Raw genomic sequence first — 16,573 nt, 5'->3', positions numbered from 1 at the left:
GTAATTTTTCAATTAACTATTATTAAGATTATTTTAGGATATTTCAAATTTCATTAAGGGCGTTATTGAAAAGCTCATTACTCTCCCTGTTTCCACATTTGCTGTCATTCAAACAAAGGGGTGAAGAAAATGTTTTGATGCTCTCCCACAAGGCTGGGTGTAAAAGAATTTACTCAACTTGGGCCCTGATTTTTATCACTTTTCATGGGTATTATAGTTAAGAAAATTCATCCTCCCCACAATCTGCCCAAAAAAAAAAAAAAAAAAAAACCGAAAGTTCAGATGCAGATGAAGTTTGTATGTAAATTTTCTGATGCTTGTGTCTCTTGAGAATCTGGTGTGCACAATATTAGGTTAGGAAAAATTTTTACAATCAAAATGCATGGTACTACTGTGTTGCACGGAAACGGAAATAAAGAAACGTGGAAACAATATAAAGAAATGACTGTTTAATATAACTTTACATGAGGAAATAGTATTTTATACAAGGAAATGAACACAGGAAAATTTTTCTGAAATGTGGAAATGTCCATGACTAGGAGTTTCCTTGCTTCATATGTGTACTATATGGTCCATTTCAATACATGCTGGACCTGCTTCACTTGTAAATAACGGATAACTCTTCAATTTCTATTTACTAGCCCTTTCTTGTCTGCTACAAATTTTTGTTGACGAAAAGTTTTAGATTGTTATTGTCAATCTGTAGCAAGGATATTTACAAGGATCGGTAATCTTTGGCATGCTACCTTCTTGCCTAACCGTATTGAAGGATATTTAGATATATGGTTTCTTATTATAGCTAACTAATTGTTTTTTCTTTTTATGTTCTTAATTTATAACTATTTTCCTTAAAACTTTATATATTATGATTTTAGTAATAACTATGTTTTTCACTAATAAAATAATTTTACAGAGCTTTGATTATGACCTTACACTTTTATATTTTACTTTGACGATGGCATAATTATTAATGAAATGTCAAAATTTTTCATAAAGTTTAAGAGATTATAAAAATAATTGCGAAAAACACAGAATAGTTTATCAAGTTTATGCATTGGACATATCCAATTGGGAATTTAACTTTCAACTTCATGCTTAATAAATGATGGAAATGGTAAAATCAACAAAAAAAAGAAAAAACTATCTAGACCTCGTTCATGTCTCTTATGAGCAAAACTAATGAAATTTAGTATTTTTATTGAAACAAAAGTATTTCTGATCACATATTTGTGAAAAAAAAAAGATAATGTCTGAACACTTTTTAGAAAAATACTGAATTTATTTACTTGGTTCATAAGTGGGGTCATGGACCAGATCTAAGCAAATTTTTTTTTTTAAAAAAAAATATGGACTTAGTCTTAAAATAAATTGGTGACATAATGCGGGAACAACTAGTCCCTTTATTCAAAAATATAAATTATTAAAAGTTTTTACACGACAATTAAAAAGTAATTAATTATCCTAAATTATAATAAAAAGTTCATTTATTTAAGTGAATTACCCTCTATCTCACATCATTAGTAATTAATATATTCAATATATAAAAAGATAAAATTGAAAAAACGCTTATCAATTACTTCTTAATATTCTCAAATAATTTATATTTATAGACAATAAAAATAACTCTCTAATGACTTATATTTGTGAATAGAGAAAGTAATAAAATGACTATTATTATCCAACAAGCCTTTGTGTTAAATATATAAAAAATATATTTTAGGGTTATGGATACAATTTTATTTTGATATCCCATGTGCAATGTTTTGTATTAACATTTTAATTTTTTTAAAAAAGAGAAAACAAAATCTTGTATAAAAAATTTTCTATTTGTGGCTCTGATTCCACCAACCGAAAGGCATTTTGTGTCTACTAATCACTGGTAGTAATATGCAAAACAGAGTTAAGGAGCCCATTGCTAACGATCCCACGAACTGAAGTTTCTTTGTTTTGTTTGTCTGGTAATTATTGACGGTAGACGTCGGCTCATAAATAAGTGAGCATTTGACGCATATTTGATTTGATTTTCGGTTTTCACGTAATATTTGAATTTTTTTAAATAAATTTGAATTTCTTTTTAATTTTAATAAAATGCTTTGTCGCTTCATATTTTTTTAGTTGTGCTTACCTTTTATTAGTATTTTCGGGCTAATTACAAAATTAAATATTTAAGGGTGTTTATTATTTATATTAATTTAAAATTTTGAAAATTTAGTGAACGCCTATATTAAAAAATCTAATGAATAAAAATTATTTTTACATTTTTTATTCTTAATTTATTAAAATATTAATAAAAATCTTTTATTTAATAAATAATTATAAAAAAATAATTATTTACATATCTAAATTTAAAAATCTTATAAATATTTTAAAATATCTAAAAAATTAACAAGCAATAAAAAAATAACAAACAACAAAATAGGACCCCTGGAATATATTATAAAACATTTAGTTATAATATATAAATAAAAAAAAAAGTTGTTTATAAAATTTAGTTATAATCAAAAGAAAAGAAAAATTTTACAGTGATGGTAAGCGGTAACATCAAGCGGAAACTTACTGTGATGACGTCAGAGTTTTTTAAAACTAGAAATAAACAAATACCCAATAAAACCGTGTTTAACTAAAACTCTGCTGCGTTGTATAACAAAAGTCCAAAACAAACTGAAAGAAAAGTCCAAAACTAACTTAAAATTCCAAAATGCACAGTCACCACGTCTTTCTCTCTCATATCATAACCATATCTATGTATATAATATGTATATAAATCACACCTCCTTAAATCTCCCACCAAACCCATAAGCGAAATCTCCAAGAAAGCAACGCAGACAATGTATCAGGACAATTTCTCGACTCCGGATTTGACTCAGTCATCTCCTCCGACTCGTTGGAACCGCTACGAGGATAAGCTTTTTGAGAAGGCTCTGGTTATGTTTCCCGAGGATTTTCCCGATCGGTGGCAAAAAATCGCTGAACACGTTGGCAGATCGGTTCAAGAAGTGACAGAGCATTATGAAATTCTGGTTCATGATGTCTACGAAATTGATTCCGGCAGGGTTGAGTTGCCGAGTTATGCGGATGAGTTCTTTGAGTCGAGTTGGGAATCTCCCATGGCCGCCTCGAATCAAATTTCTTTTGGTAGTCAGACGAAGCAGGGCGATGCTGAGAGGAAGAAAGGAAAGCCATGGACAGAAGAAGAACACAGGTACAATTACCATTTATTTATTTATTTGAAAATATGTATTTAGTAATCAATCTCCCCTCAAAGAAAGTAATCAATCGATAGCTAATTGTTTCTTTTAATCCGTGTTTAGGGCTGCTAAAATCCAACTAAACTACAGTTCATAATGAAAGATCTTTGTGTATGTGTGTGTGCGCGTGTGTGTGGTGTTCTTTTTCTTTTTTTAAAAAAATTCCTAATAAAATTACTATTTTAGTAATTATCTTTTGCTAATTAATTAATCCTGATGCCTAATTATTTTACTGTTTCCAAATAATTGTCTGGTTTTCGTTTACTCTTGTCGTTTGATTCAAATTGCAAGTATTGGGTTAAGGTATTAATGACTTTGAAATCTGATTTCCGCGTTTGGACTGTTCAGATTCTAAGTATAATTTAAAATCTTTATTCAAATCCAATATTGTCTACTAGATACTAGTTATTTGAAATTGACGTTCTTTATGGTGGTGTTTCAGGTTATTTTTGATTGGGCTGAACACATTTGGCAAGGGTGACTGGAGAAGCATTTCAAGAAATGTGGTGAAGTCAAGAAACCCAACGCAGGTTGCTAGTCATGCTCAGAAATACTTCCTTCGACAGAATTCTGTGAAGAAAGAGAGGAAAAGATCGAGCATCCATGACATCACCACTGTAGATAACAATTCAGTTGCTCCGCATATTGATAAAAATTGGATAGCTCCACCTGGTGGTGCTTCAGTCTCTGTTCTGCAAGAAATGCCTCTAGCAAGCCATTTGCATGATCAAAGAGGCTCCATGGTGTATCAAAACTATGGCTTTCCTATGTAAAGATTCCTGATGTCTAAATAGTACATACAGTAGTTTCCTGCCTGCACTGAAGTCCATTTTGTATAGCCTATTTATGTTCTTTTACCTCAGGTGATGTTTAGGAAATAGGAACACAGTGAAGAAATGAATTTGATAGCACTGATTATTTAAGTCTTTTGAAATCTTGAGATTGAAGAGAGTTGTTTATATCTTTAAATTTTAGGAATTTATTGAATTTAATAGTAAATGAAAATTTGCTTTCTCTTGTGTTGTTTAGCTGTTTTTTTTTTTTTTTTTTTTCCTTTTTTCTTTTTTGCTATTGAAGAGGGTTTTTGGAAGGGTAATTTTATTTATATTTGTTTATAACCATAAACGGAAATTTGCTCGAACAGAGAGATATTAGGCTCAGATAATGGACTGGATCATATTCCGTTCTCTGAATATCCCCATTTTGACCAGTATGTGGTCGTCAATCTATACCGTTTGCCTATATGAACTCGGATAAGTTTTCTACTGTTCATCAAAAATCCTAAATTGACTATCACCTTCTTGTCTTTTTTATTTTATTAAATAAATAACTTGGAAGATCCTTTGGTTTTTAGTCAAATACATTATTTACTCCTCGTTTTTTGCATTACAAATGATTATATCCTTAACATTTTTTGTCCCTGTTCAACAATTTAAGTACTTTTTTTTTTTTTTTGCATTCAAAAAAAGGTGCTATTTTTTTTAATGTATCTAGCCGTTAGTTAAGTTGATACAAGAAGACAATAATATAATGTGGGGTAGTATGTTATGGTGCTAGTTAGTGAAAATCAGTCCAAAGTCTAAATTTATGAGTGCTTCTGGTCTTTCCACCCATGATTGCAAGTTTAAGGACTCATTAACTACCTCATAACATGGCTTTTCACAAGAATGATGCTTATAATAAAAATAATTACCGACATAATGTTTTGTTGACATTTTAAATGAATTTATTACACTTAGAATGTAATAAATGCATTGTTATGCTCTCACTATAATAAAAATAATAAATTTTATTATGTCTAGACTTTTCAAATATTCTATTTTAGTGTTTTGACCGCAAAAGGTTTACAAGTATTCGAACCCATTAAAAAAATTGCTGACACGGCGGATCTGAGTGGAAATAAACATGGAATTTACTGATATTTCCACTTCCATCGCCTCCTTCTCCTTCATAAGAATTTGGATCTCCTTTACAACTTCATCAATCTCATCACCATCAGCTGCTTCGTCTTCAGATCTATTATCTCCTTGGTTCCAGTCCTACACCGGGTCACTAGCTTCAGAACTCTACAGTTCCTTCTCTGTCACCTGCACCTGCCTCGGCGGAAGTGGGTGATATCAATCACGCAGGCGGTGACAAGGAGAAAGGATATTTTGGAACGAGCGGCGGAAAGAAAATCGCTGTTGGAGTGATTATGGCCGCCAGTGTGATTGGATTGGGTGGTTTGGTGTATAATTAGTTAAAATAATTTAGAATCAGTGGTTCCAAAATCGTTCTAAGAACCACCGAAGAGAAACTGCAAGTTTCTATCCGCCAGCCAATAAGTAAAGTAGCTCTCATACAGTCATACTATCGAAGTAGCCTAGCAATAGTTTCTTGAACCCACTTAGAGATCTTGAAGAAACGCTATTATGGAAAATTCACCACATTTTCTTCAAGATAATTCTTGGTGACGATAGCCGCCATGAAAGACTTGTAAGCATTTCTGTTTCTTTGGTTACTTTCTTGATTTTCTCTTTTTAATCTTGAAAATATTAAGTTATTTCTCATGTTTGTGTTCTTTTCCTGCATTCTTGTCGAGGGTTCCTTGATACCTTTACCTTTGGTCCAACATAAATAGTAGGTAAACAAACTTGTTTTTATTAAATAATTATAAATTTAATAATTTTTATGATTCAATTTCGTTGGATTGCTACTTGGGTTCTAAAGTAAACACAAAGGTTATGCTTTCTTTAGCAGATTTCTTGCAGAGACATCTTTATAATGGTTGCAAATTGGGAGATACTTCCGTAGGCGTTACTTCCCAGCAGGGATGGCAAAATCAATCCGATCGGATGGATATGCACCCAACCCGAATCCAATCAAACCTGAATTTTAAAGTTTTGATTGGGTTTGAGTAGAGTATAGATAAAATTCAAAAGTTTTATTTTGGGTACGAGTAGGGTATGGATATTAGTATTATAAACCCAAACCCAACCATACCTGAAATTATATTTATAAATTATAATTTTACTTTTAATTTAATATAGTGTATTGCAAAATAACTTCACCTCATTTTCACATATTAATTTGAATTGGTCAAATTTTTAAACTTTTACATCTTGAAATTTAAATTTAATTTTTAATATTTGATGTAGAGTTCAATTCCAAATAATGGAGAAAAATCATAATGCTAACAGTGTTCTGAAGTGTTTAGATAATAATATTTTACTTTTAGCGATTTTATTATATGAATTTTTTAATTATTCTATTAACTGATTTTAATTTATTTTAATTACACTTGAATAGTCTATTACCGTTATATTTGAATGAAATATTATGATAAGAAGAACTTTAGAATTAAAATTTTAATTTATCATTGTTCAAATATTTATTTATGTATTAATTTATTTTCATACGTTTTTATGTATGATATAAATCATTTGGATAAATACTTTAATTTTTTTATTCAATATAATCTAATTTTTAAACAATATGAGTCTGTGGATAAACGGGTATTTGTGGTTAATATACACCCATTTCACCAATTGACACATCTAACTTTTTTTTTTTCACATGTCAGCTATTCTAATGTGGCATAATACCACACATCTTAAATGTAATTCCGGTGTGTCATGTAAGCAGATGACATTTGATTGGAAAATTTTAATGAATTTAAATACTTGATTGTAAATATTTTCTGTTGAGATATCAAAATAGAATATTTTGAAAAGTTCAGACACTAAATTTATAATTAACCCTAAATTTTAAGTATAACAACCTATGGTTAAGATTCCCATTTAAAGAAAATTCATATGTGTTACTTGCAATTGTTACTTACTGTGAAACAACCTATAAACTATTGCTATTGTTATATTGTAACAACCTATAAAGATAAAACACAAATTGCGTTATTGTCGGTGTAATAATAAGTTTTATTTACACAATTTAAAGCATGCATGTGAATTAAAAAGGAGAAAAGAGAGATTTGATGTATAAAATTATGTGATAGATGATATTGTTATCAGGAAGAAAGATATTGTTGTGTAAGAGGTGGTATATTAAAGGCAAGAAAGATGTTTGATGTGATTTTGGGAAGAATCTTTGCCATACTTATCCCGTGCATGTTTGAATAGAAAATGCTTATATATTTTATACGTACAGTCTTTGTTTCTCCTTGATTTCCTCTTCTTCCTTTATATTTTTAACTCTCTGTAATAAACTATAGCTATATATATATATTAAATATCTTATTATGTATATATATGATTTTTCTTTCTTATTATATAGTGTAATGGTTTTGTTTTAGACTCTGCGTTAAAAGCAAAAATGATCATTTTATAGGTAAATACTTATATTTAAAAAGTCATTTTAATTTAATTTCTTATTTTGCTTTATTTTTTCAAGAATTAATTACTATCTTAGTAGGCTATTATTTTATAAAAATAATTTTAATGAATAAATAAAATGTATTATTTTTTATTTTTTAGAGGAGACTGTATTGTGTAGTATGTTAATTATATTAGATAAATAGTTAATTATAAGCAAAATCAACTCTCAGTACGTTACGGATAATACTAAATCTTCATTTATTAAGTATCTATTTTCTTAACTTTATAAAAAAAAAAAATTTATTATCTTGATTTCATTTCTTCAATATCTATCGAAGTTAGAACTAATACATAAATTTGCCTATATCCGTTTCTCCTAGTGGCCCCCTGAATTTTGCAGTGACTCTGTACTAAACAATCCTTCAATAACCGTACCGATTGCCACAAAGTGAAAAAGAAGTGAAATGCACAGTGCGTAAATTATAATCCACAATCCACGTAAGAAAAAATGCCAATTGTACAAAATATTTGGTTGAAACTACGTGGCCCAGTGGCTTTAACTAATTAAAAACACACCACAAATCGAAGTCTAATCTTGAAAATAATCCCACTAAACCCAAACCCTAACAACTGTCCCTCGTTTGCTCTGTACTCTACACCTACCTTTTTCTATTTATAACCCCCTTCGCCGCCGCCATCATCGCCGCTAACTCAGATAAAGAAATTGATATTAAGGCATACAAAAATTTCTCTCTTCAAAACTGTGAATTTTATGATGCTTGATAATAATGGTGACCATTTAGATTCCAGTACTGTATTTTTTATTAGCTACAATTTTTTGATGAGGATAATGATGTTGTTGGTGTTGATATAACCATTACCCTCGTCTCTCTTCCTCTTCTTCTTTTCCTTCTAAGCCACCCAAAATGCTTTGTTTTGGAGATTATTGTGTTCACCATCCAAATAAAGAAAAAGGTTATGAGAAATAAAGATTTGATTATTTTAGAAATTTTGAAAAAAAATCTTGTAGTAATTAATCTAAAAAATCTCAGAAAATTAAATTGTAGATGTAGAAAAAATTTAACATCAAACCTATATTTTAAGACTTAAAGAGATTGCATTTGCATATAATTACACCTAGATTTAATAACAACATAAAAGAAACCATCACTCATTTGATTATCATAAGCGATTAAAAACAAATTTAAATAAATAGTACAAGTATAGATGCAGAAATGAAGCACACCCTCAACAATTAAAAAAGAAGAAGAATGACACTCTTTATGAGATAGATTTTGGAGAGAGAGAAAGAGACATTGTTCATGAGATCAATTCTGGAGAAACAAACTAATTAAGAATCATGCCACGTGGGACATTCACTTAACAAAGAAAATCAGTTTCACTCTCCCAAACGCATTTGAATGCACGTTCTTCATTTCTTACGTGGCGAGAGGTTGAAGGATTTGTTACTACAAGATCAAGATAGAATCCTCGCAAAGTTCAAGGGGTCACTAGGAGAAACGATAGTTCATGTCACAACACGTCACTATGGATTGTACCAACACTAGGACCTAGATGGGTTTAAAACCTCCATGGCCCTTAGTAATCCTCTAACAATCTGGATTCAGTATTCTGTTTACATACACAACCTTAGGCCCAATACTTCAAGTAACAATTCACAAGTATTCTGGGCTCTATCCAATATTTATATAGATTATTCATCTATATATATATATATATATATATATATATATAATCAATCACTTTATAATTACAGCCCACACAGAATGCTATTGCGGAACTCTAAACTCGTACTATGAATAGATATTTGAATTAAAATTTAATAGCTAAAGTCTGTTAAACAACTGAATTCACAGACCTAAGCATGATTCTACTAAAGCTCATAAAGTTTTTACTCCATTCCGGCATAAATTAACAATTCCTAGCTTTTTCTTAACTAAAGAATTCTATGATTAAAGCAGTTGTCTAGTAAGAATAAAGCTGTTTAATAATAACTAACATGAAAATAATAAAAATATAATCATTCCTACCTAAGTTCATCTTGGACAACACCAATTATCCAAAAAGAGAGCTACCAACCTAAGGGAATCAACATTTTATGAGCAAAACTCTTATAATATATGCCAATTAACTCATTCCCCAATGAAAACTACATTCACAATATCATGTACTTCGTTCCAAACCCATAGTTCAGGTAAGATAACAAAGATAGTTGCTGCCATTGCACAAAAACTCCTAACTTCTCAATAAAAATCTGAAATAACTAAATATAATTCTCAATTTCTCATCAAATTATGATTAGTGCTTAAGCTTAATTAGATCCAAGGTTTTCTCAAGTTTTTCATAAAAACAGTACCTTGGAATCTAGCTAGCTGCTGTTGTTTCCATCTTATACCAATTTTAAGGCTAAAATCATCCTAATCATGCTAAATTACTCATTAAATTAGTTATAACCTAGACTTAGTATGAAAAATCAAATTTCTCTAGTAAAATAGCGTGAACAGTAGCTAGAAATCATAATCTCTTCACAAACTTTGATTTTTGCTCTAATCAACATATATTACCAAGAGAAGGTTGGAAATTGCTTACCCAGTGACAAAAAAGGTTGGAAAAACTAAATATTTCCGGTTAAAATGATCGAAAACAACTCCAATATTCAAAATCCGATTCTGTCGGCGTTAACATGCAGAACTGATGAGGACCATGGCCGGCAAAGCTGTTAGAGACGATGGAAGAGTCTAAACGGCCCGTCCTTGGCTGGTCTCATCGAAAAATCAAAATAAAATATTGGCGGAGGTTGTGCCAGTTGAGAAAATGGAACCACAGCTTTGCTGTTCCTCTTTTTTCTCGCTAAATCGCGAGCTCTAGTAACCGGAGATGGAAGAACAGTGGTGTGAGATGCTAGAGACAAAGTAGGTTGGTCGGTTTTGGCTAGCGTCGCCAGAAAAGTCAAGGAAAAAGGGGCTGAGGTGGAGCTGCTCTGATCGGAAAAACAAAGGCAGCTCACACTCCATCAATGTGCCAGTCGAAAAAAGAAATGGAGGGGGAGGAACAACGGTGAGGCAACAGTGGCAGGGAGGAGGTTGTTGCTGGCCGGACACAAGCCAAAGTTCAAAAAATATGAGGGGAGAGGGCAGGCTATGCCCGATTAGGAAGAAGGGAGAAGATAGTTTTAGGACAAAATGAGAATTTCCAACATATAGTTTTCTAGTTGGTTGGGGTTGGTTCGAGTTGATTAGGGTTTGGTTTGGCCAAATCATAGGTTTTTACTTGGTTTTTTCAATTGGTTTAGGGATTTCTAATGGGTTTAATTTAATTTTTAGATTTAGTTTAGCTATACAAAATGTATTTGTATTGAATTTTATTAAATAAATTCACAAGGTTTTAATATGTTTAATTTAAATAAAACAATGTTCTATAATATCATAGGCTTAAAATTAATAATTAAAATTTTAAATGAAAAACTTTGAAAATTGAAATTCAGGGTTGTCTCGGTCTCCCCCTCCCCCTCTTACGAAAATTCGTCCTCGAAGTTCAGTTAGGTTATAGAGAATTGGGAAAAGGAAGATCATGCAATCCGCAAAGGAGAGTTAAACATAGCTAGGACTCGACATCTCCTGCTTCCAAATCCCGCTTATTAACTTCTTAACTTGTTATTTATCCATCATAGGCCTTAACTGCAGAAATTCTCCTTTAACTAATATGGGACTGGGAAATTGATTCGACCTTAACTTGTATTCAATAGTTTCAACCGTCAATCAAAAGGAACTACTATTATCTAATTAAAACTCGTTTTCCATATGCAAATTAATTCATTTCCTATTTATGATAAATATACAACCTTCCTTTCAAATCTAAGTACTGCCAAACTCATGAAAATTAACAGTATAACTCTTGTCATAATAAGAAAACAATAATCTCCTTACCAAAACTTGTAGGAATACATTGATCCGTTCATTGCTCATTTATGGCTTATCAAAATTTCAATATACAACATCTTTTCTTCTTATCATTGCAAAATTTTGAACAATTAATCAAGTTTGCTGCTACCCTTCTCATGATTCTCTCATTTTCTAAAATCCATCATTAAATACTACTAAGATTGCTACCAAATTGTTAAGAATACCACATCGACTAAATAATAAATCCATAATGGGCATATAAGGGTAGCAAGCTAGCTAGCTAATTGGTTAGTACTAAATTTTTAACTTTGGTTGACCCAAGCCCAAGTAAGCCCACATCTACATTTTCACATAATGGGCTCTTACCTATTACCCATTTCACCTCTACCTTTTCCATTTCTAATATGTTATCAGAGTAGGTCCGACCCGGTTTCAATTATTCTCCACTGCGTTTCAATTCGAGCTCTCGTCTGGATGTGCAGTCCCATCGAGGCACATTCGATTTCAAGGGCGAAAAGCCCATTTCAGTTTCAGGGGGAGTTTCATTTTTCAAGTGTCAACCGGGGAGTTTCATTTTTCAAGTGTCAACCGGGGAGTTTCATTTTTCAAGTGTCAACCGGAAGTCCCAGTTACTCTTGAGAGGGAATGTTAAAAATCCCACATCGACTAAATAACAAATCCATAATGGGCATATAAGGGTGGCAAGCGGACTAGCTAATTGGTTAGTACTAACACTTTAGCATTGGTTGGCCCAAGCCCAAGTAAGACAACATCCACATTTTCACCTCTTACTTTTTACCATTTCAACTCTACCCTTTTCTAATACAAATGAAGTGAATGAGTTTATAGCACTATTATTAATTCAAACTCAAGCAAAAATTTATGAAATTCTTCAACCTGGCTGCTACCATGCACCAACAGACCTCAAATCTCAACCTAAGCTAGCAATAAAAGCATCAATTTCCTTATTATCTTGCAAGAAATTGGTGTATAATTTGAATTCTTAACTTGTTTGATATAAAAGCCATGGAGATTCCCATATAACTTCTGCCATTACAACAAAACACAATTTATAGTAATCATATAACTCTTAATATCATGAATTCAGTTTACAAAATTGGTTGGCAATTAAATCCAAATTCATTCCCATCTAATTGCATGAATAGGGCTCCATGAACCCTAACTTCTACACATCTATAATTCAAACTTCAAATCCATCAAATTATCCTAAGAAAATCATATTTTGCTTTCTAAATTACAAGTTACAGCTTTAGCACTTCTCATATAGCAAGATTAAACAAAGAATTTCTCAAAATTTCCATATAAATAGTAAATCACAAACTAGCTAACTTACGAACAAATAAAATAGCCCCAATTCCTTTCTGTCCTATTAAGGACATAAGTATAACATTCATTCTCTATCTAATAAAATAAGTGATTTAAAAAAAAATGCAGTTAATATTAGAAATTACTAATTTTATTACTTCACATCAAGAAATTACATTTAAATCACATTTGTTGCCATCTCAAGCTATAACTCATGATTCTTTATAAATCTCATCCTTAGTTATTATCAACAATTCTCGTTACTTGCACATAATATTTTTGTAGGATCAGCATATAGGTCCAATTGAGATAACTCATAAAATTTTACTAGCTAGATGCTGCCAAGCTAAAGAAATCAGAATTTTTTGATTAGAACCCATACATTTCTTGCCCATTAACTCCTTTCTCACCAAGAACTTGATTTATCACATCATATGTCCCATACCAAAGTAATAATATTAGCAAATAATTAGATTAGCTACTGCCATTTCAAAATTCCTTAATTCCTTTACCAAAATCTGTATTAAGCTAAATAATTTATTCATTTCTATATGAAATTTCAGGTTGGACAATCCTGAGGTATACACAGCCTTGAAGTTTCAAATTCTACTTACACAGCATCGAGCTCTACTACTCTCTTAAGTCTACATGATGAGGTCGCAAAGCAATGCTTCTGACACAGTCTTCTGATACTCTACAATACTAGCAATTCAAGTATGATAACTCTTTCTAGGGTTAAAATATAAAGGTGAAGTGTAATTGTCTAGATATATTCTTACACTATTAGCATGTCCATTTTAATCACTATGCAATTATTTAAGAGTCCAATCATTACCCCTAACTGTTTCTATCATACCTAACTAAGTTCCTTTATTCTATACTATAAACTACCAAACAAATTGTTTCTCCATAAACCTCTTATTCCCCAATATTTTCCCACTAATAATTGCTTAGTTCCACTTCCATAACCTAATGGCAAAATTAGAAATTATTATTAATGGTTAGCACTTGCTCACTAGTCAGAAACACAGTCATCATTGGAGGAAAGTGCAATGGGTGATCAGCCCATCTCAACTACTCCAATCATTACTGAGTCTGAAAACCAGTGAGTCATGCATTCCTAAATAAACCTTCTTCAACATTTAATATTTAAAGCGTATGCCTAATATCGAATCTATCCTTCTTGTGACTCATACTACTGCTGATAGATTTTCATCCACTCTAGTGCATGGTGCGTCCACTAGCACTAGAATGCATTCCAATCTAAAACACACCTCCTCTGCTGGTTACGGCCGATCCCAACATAGGAGTTCTACATACAGTGCCCTAAGTTCCGCAATTGATTCCCAAGAACCAACTTATGCTCTGATACAAACTTTGTCGCGACCTGTCACTATGGGCCCGACCGACACAAGCACTTGGGTAGGCTTAAGGCCTCCAAGGCTCGCAGTAAGCCTCAACATACTGGATTCACTATTCTGTTCACATACACAACCTTAGGCCCAATTCTTCAAGTAACAGTTCACAAGGAATTTGGGCCCTATCCAATATTTATATAGATTATTTATAAATGAATAAAATATATACGTATAATAATCAGTCACTTTATAAGTACAGCCCACACAGAATGCAATAGCAGAACTCTAAAATGGTACTATGAATAGATATTTAAATTAAAATTTAATAGCTAAAGTCTGTTAAACAACTGAATTCACAGACCTAAGCATGATTCTACTAAAGCTCATAAAGTTTTTACTCCACTCCGGCATAAAATTACAATCCATAGCTTTTTCTTAACTAAAGAATTCTATGATTGAGCAGTTGTCTCGTAAGAATAAAGCTGTTTAATAATAACTAACATGAAAAATAATGAAAATATAATCATTCCTACCTAAGTTCATCTTAGATAGCACCAATTATCAAAAAGAGAGCTGCCAACCTAAGGGAATCAACATTTTATAAGCATAACCCTTATAACATATGCCAATTAACTCATTCCCCAATGAAAACTACATTCACAATATCATATACTTCGTTCCAAACCCATAGTTCAGGTAATATAACAAAGATAGTTGTTGTCATTGCACAAAAACTCCTAACTTCTCAATAAAAATCTGAAATAACTAAATATAGTTCTCAATTTCTCATCAAATTACAATCAGTGCTTAAGGTTAACAATTAAATCCAAGGTTTTCTCAAGTTTTTAATAAAAACAGTACCTTGGAATCTTAGCTAGCTGCTGTTGTTTCCATCTTATACCAATTTTAAGGCTAAAATCATCCTAATCATGCTAAATTACTCATCAAATTAGTTATAGCCTAAAACTTCGTATGAACAATCAAATTTCTCTGGTAAGATAGCGTGAACAGTAGCTAGAAATCATAATCTCTTCACAAACTTTGATTGTTGCTCTAATCAACATATATTATCAAGAGAAGGTTGGAAATTGCTTACCCAGTTACGAAAAATGTCGGAAAAACTGAATATTTCCGGTTAAAATGACTGAAAACAGCCCCAATATTCAAAATCCGATTCTGTCGGTGTTAACGTGCAGAACTGATGAGGACCATGGCCGGCGAAGCTGTTAGAGACAAAGGAAGAGTCTAACCGGCCGGTCCTTGGCTGGTCTCGCAGAAAAATCGAAATAAAATGTTGAAAGAGGTTGTGCCGATCGAGAAAATGGAACCGCAGTTCGCAGTTCCTCTCTTTTGTTGCTAAATCGTGAGCTACTGGTGACCGGAGATGGAAGAGCAGTCATTTGAGACGCTAGAGACGAAGTAGGTTGGCCGGTTATGGTTGGCGTTGCCGGAAAAGTCAAGGAAAAAGGGGCTGAGGTGGAGCTGCTCCGATCGGAAAAACGAAGGCAGCTCACACTCTAGCACAATACCAGTCGAAAAAAGAAATGGAGAGGGAGAGAACGGTGGTGAGACAACGGCGGCAGGGAGGAGGTCGCTGCTGGCCTAACACGAGCCGGTGATTGGGAAAGTTCAAAAACATTTGAGGTGGGGAGGAGGGAGGGCTTATGCCCGATTGGGAAGAAGGGAGAAGATAGTTTTAGGACAAAATGGGAATTTCAAACATAGGGTTCTCTAATTGGTTGGGGCTAGTTCGGGTTGATTAGGATCCGGTTTGGCCCAAATCATGGGTTTTTACTTGATTTTTTTCAATTGGTTTAAATTTTTAATGGGTTTAATTTAATTTTTAAGTTTAGTTTAGCTATATAAAATGTATTTGTATTGAGTTTTATTAAATAAATTCATAAGGTTTTAATATGTTTATTTTAAATATAACAATGTTCTATAATATGATTGGCTTAAAATTAATAATTAAAATTTTAAATGTAAAACTTTGAAAATTAAAATTCCGGATTGTCTAAGTTAAAGGACAAAATTATATTTTTGCTTTGACTCTAAAATTTTTCATATTTTTCAATGTTATAAGCTCTTGTTATAAACTCTTTTTATAAAAAACATATAAAATTCATATTTAATGTTTTCTATTTCATCATGATGTACTGTAAAAGTTATTGAATTTATAAAAAATTGACTACTCTACATTTTTCTAATTCTACGAAAAAGTGATATAATTTTTAACAACTAATAAACTACAGTCGATAAATTTCTCATAAATTTCTACTTTTATCATAATAATATTCATGTACAAAAATTTAAAATAGTCAATATAAAACAATAATGATTTGAGATCTCTAAAATAATTCCTTTTTTCTTATTATAATTAGTATTGTAATATAATTAAAGAAAGAGTT

At 31.6% G+C, this 16,573-nt stretch overlaps 1 protein-coding gene and 2 long non-coding RNA genes across 3 annotated transcripts; 2 read left to right on the top strand and 1 right to left on the bottom strand.

Moving 5' to 3' along the window:
• Nucleotides 1-2,680: 2,680 nt before the first annotated feature.
• On the top strand, nucleotides 2,681-4,276 carry LOC105628634 (Duplicated homeodomain-like superfamily protein). Its single transcript, XM_012210078.4, has 2 exons — nucleotides 2,681-3,202; nucleotides 3,691-4,276. The coding sequence occupies exons 1-2, from the start codon at nucleotides 2,829-2,831 to the stop codon at nucleotides 4,019-4,021; spliced, it is 705 nt and encodes a 234-aa protein (XP_012065468.1). The 5' UTR covers nucleotides 2,681-2,828; the 3' UTR covers nucleotides 4,022-4,276.
• A 202-nt stretch (nucleotides 4,277-4,478) lies between these two features.
• On the top strand, nucleotides 4,479-6,345 carry LOC110008888 (uncharacterized). Its single transcript, XR_002283692.3, has 2 exons — nucleotides 4,479-5,871; nucleotides 5,988-6,345. It is a non-coding gene; the product is annotated as an uncharacterized LOC110008888 (long non-coding RNA).
• A 1,673-nt stretch (nucleotides 6,346-8,018) lies between these two features.
• On the bottom strand, nucleotides 8,019-15,856 carry LOC119371329 (uncharacterized). Its single transcript, XR_005178931.2, has 2 exons — nucleotides 10,169-15,856; nucleotides 8,019-8,487 (listed from the first exon to the last, which is right to left on the bottom strand). It is a non-coding gene; the product is annotated as an uncharacterized LOC119371329 (long non-coding RNA).
• Nucleotides 15,857-16,573: the final 717 nt, after the last annotated feature.

Source organism: Jatropha curcas, chromosome 6 (assembly GCF_041381405.1).
Source record: "Jatropha curcas cultivar XTBG-Jc1 chromosome 6, XTBG_Jcur_1.0, whole genome shotgun sequence".
NCBI lineage: Eukaryota > Viridiplantae > Streptophyta > Magnoliopsida > Malpighiales > Euphorbiaceae > Jatropha > Jatropha curcas.
Note: the sequence above shows the minus strand (reverse complement) of the source record. Positions and strands in the feature narration are given on the sequence as shown.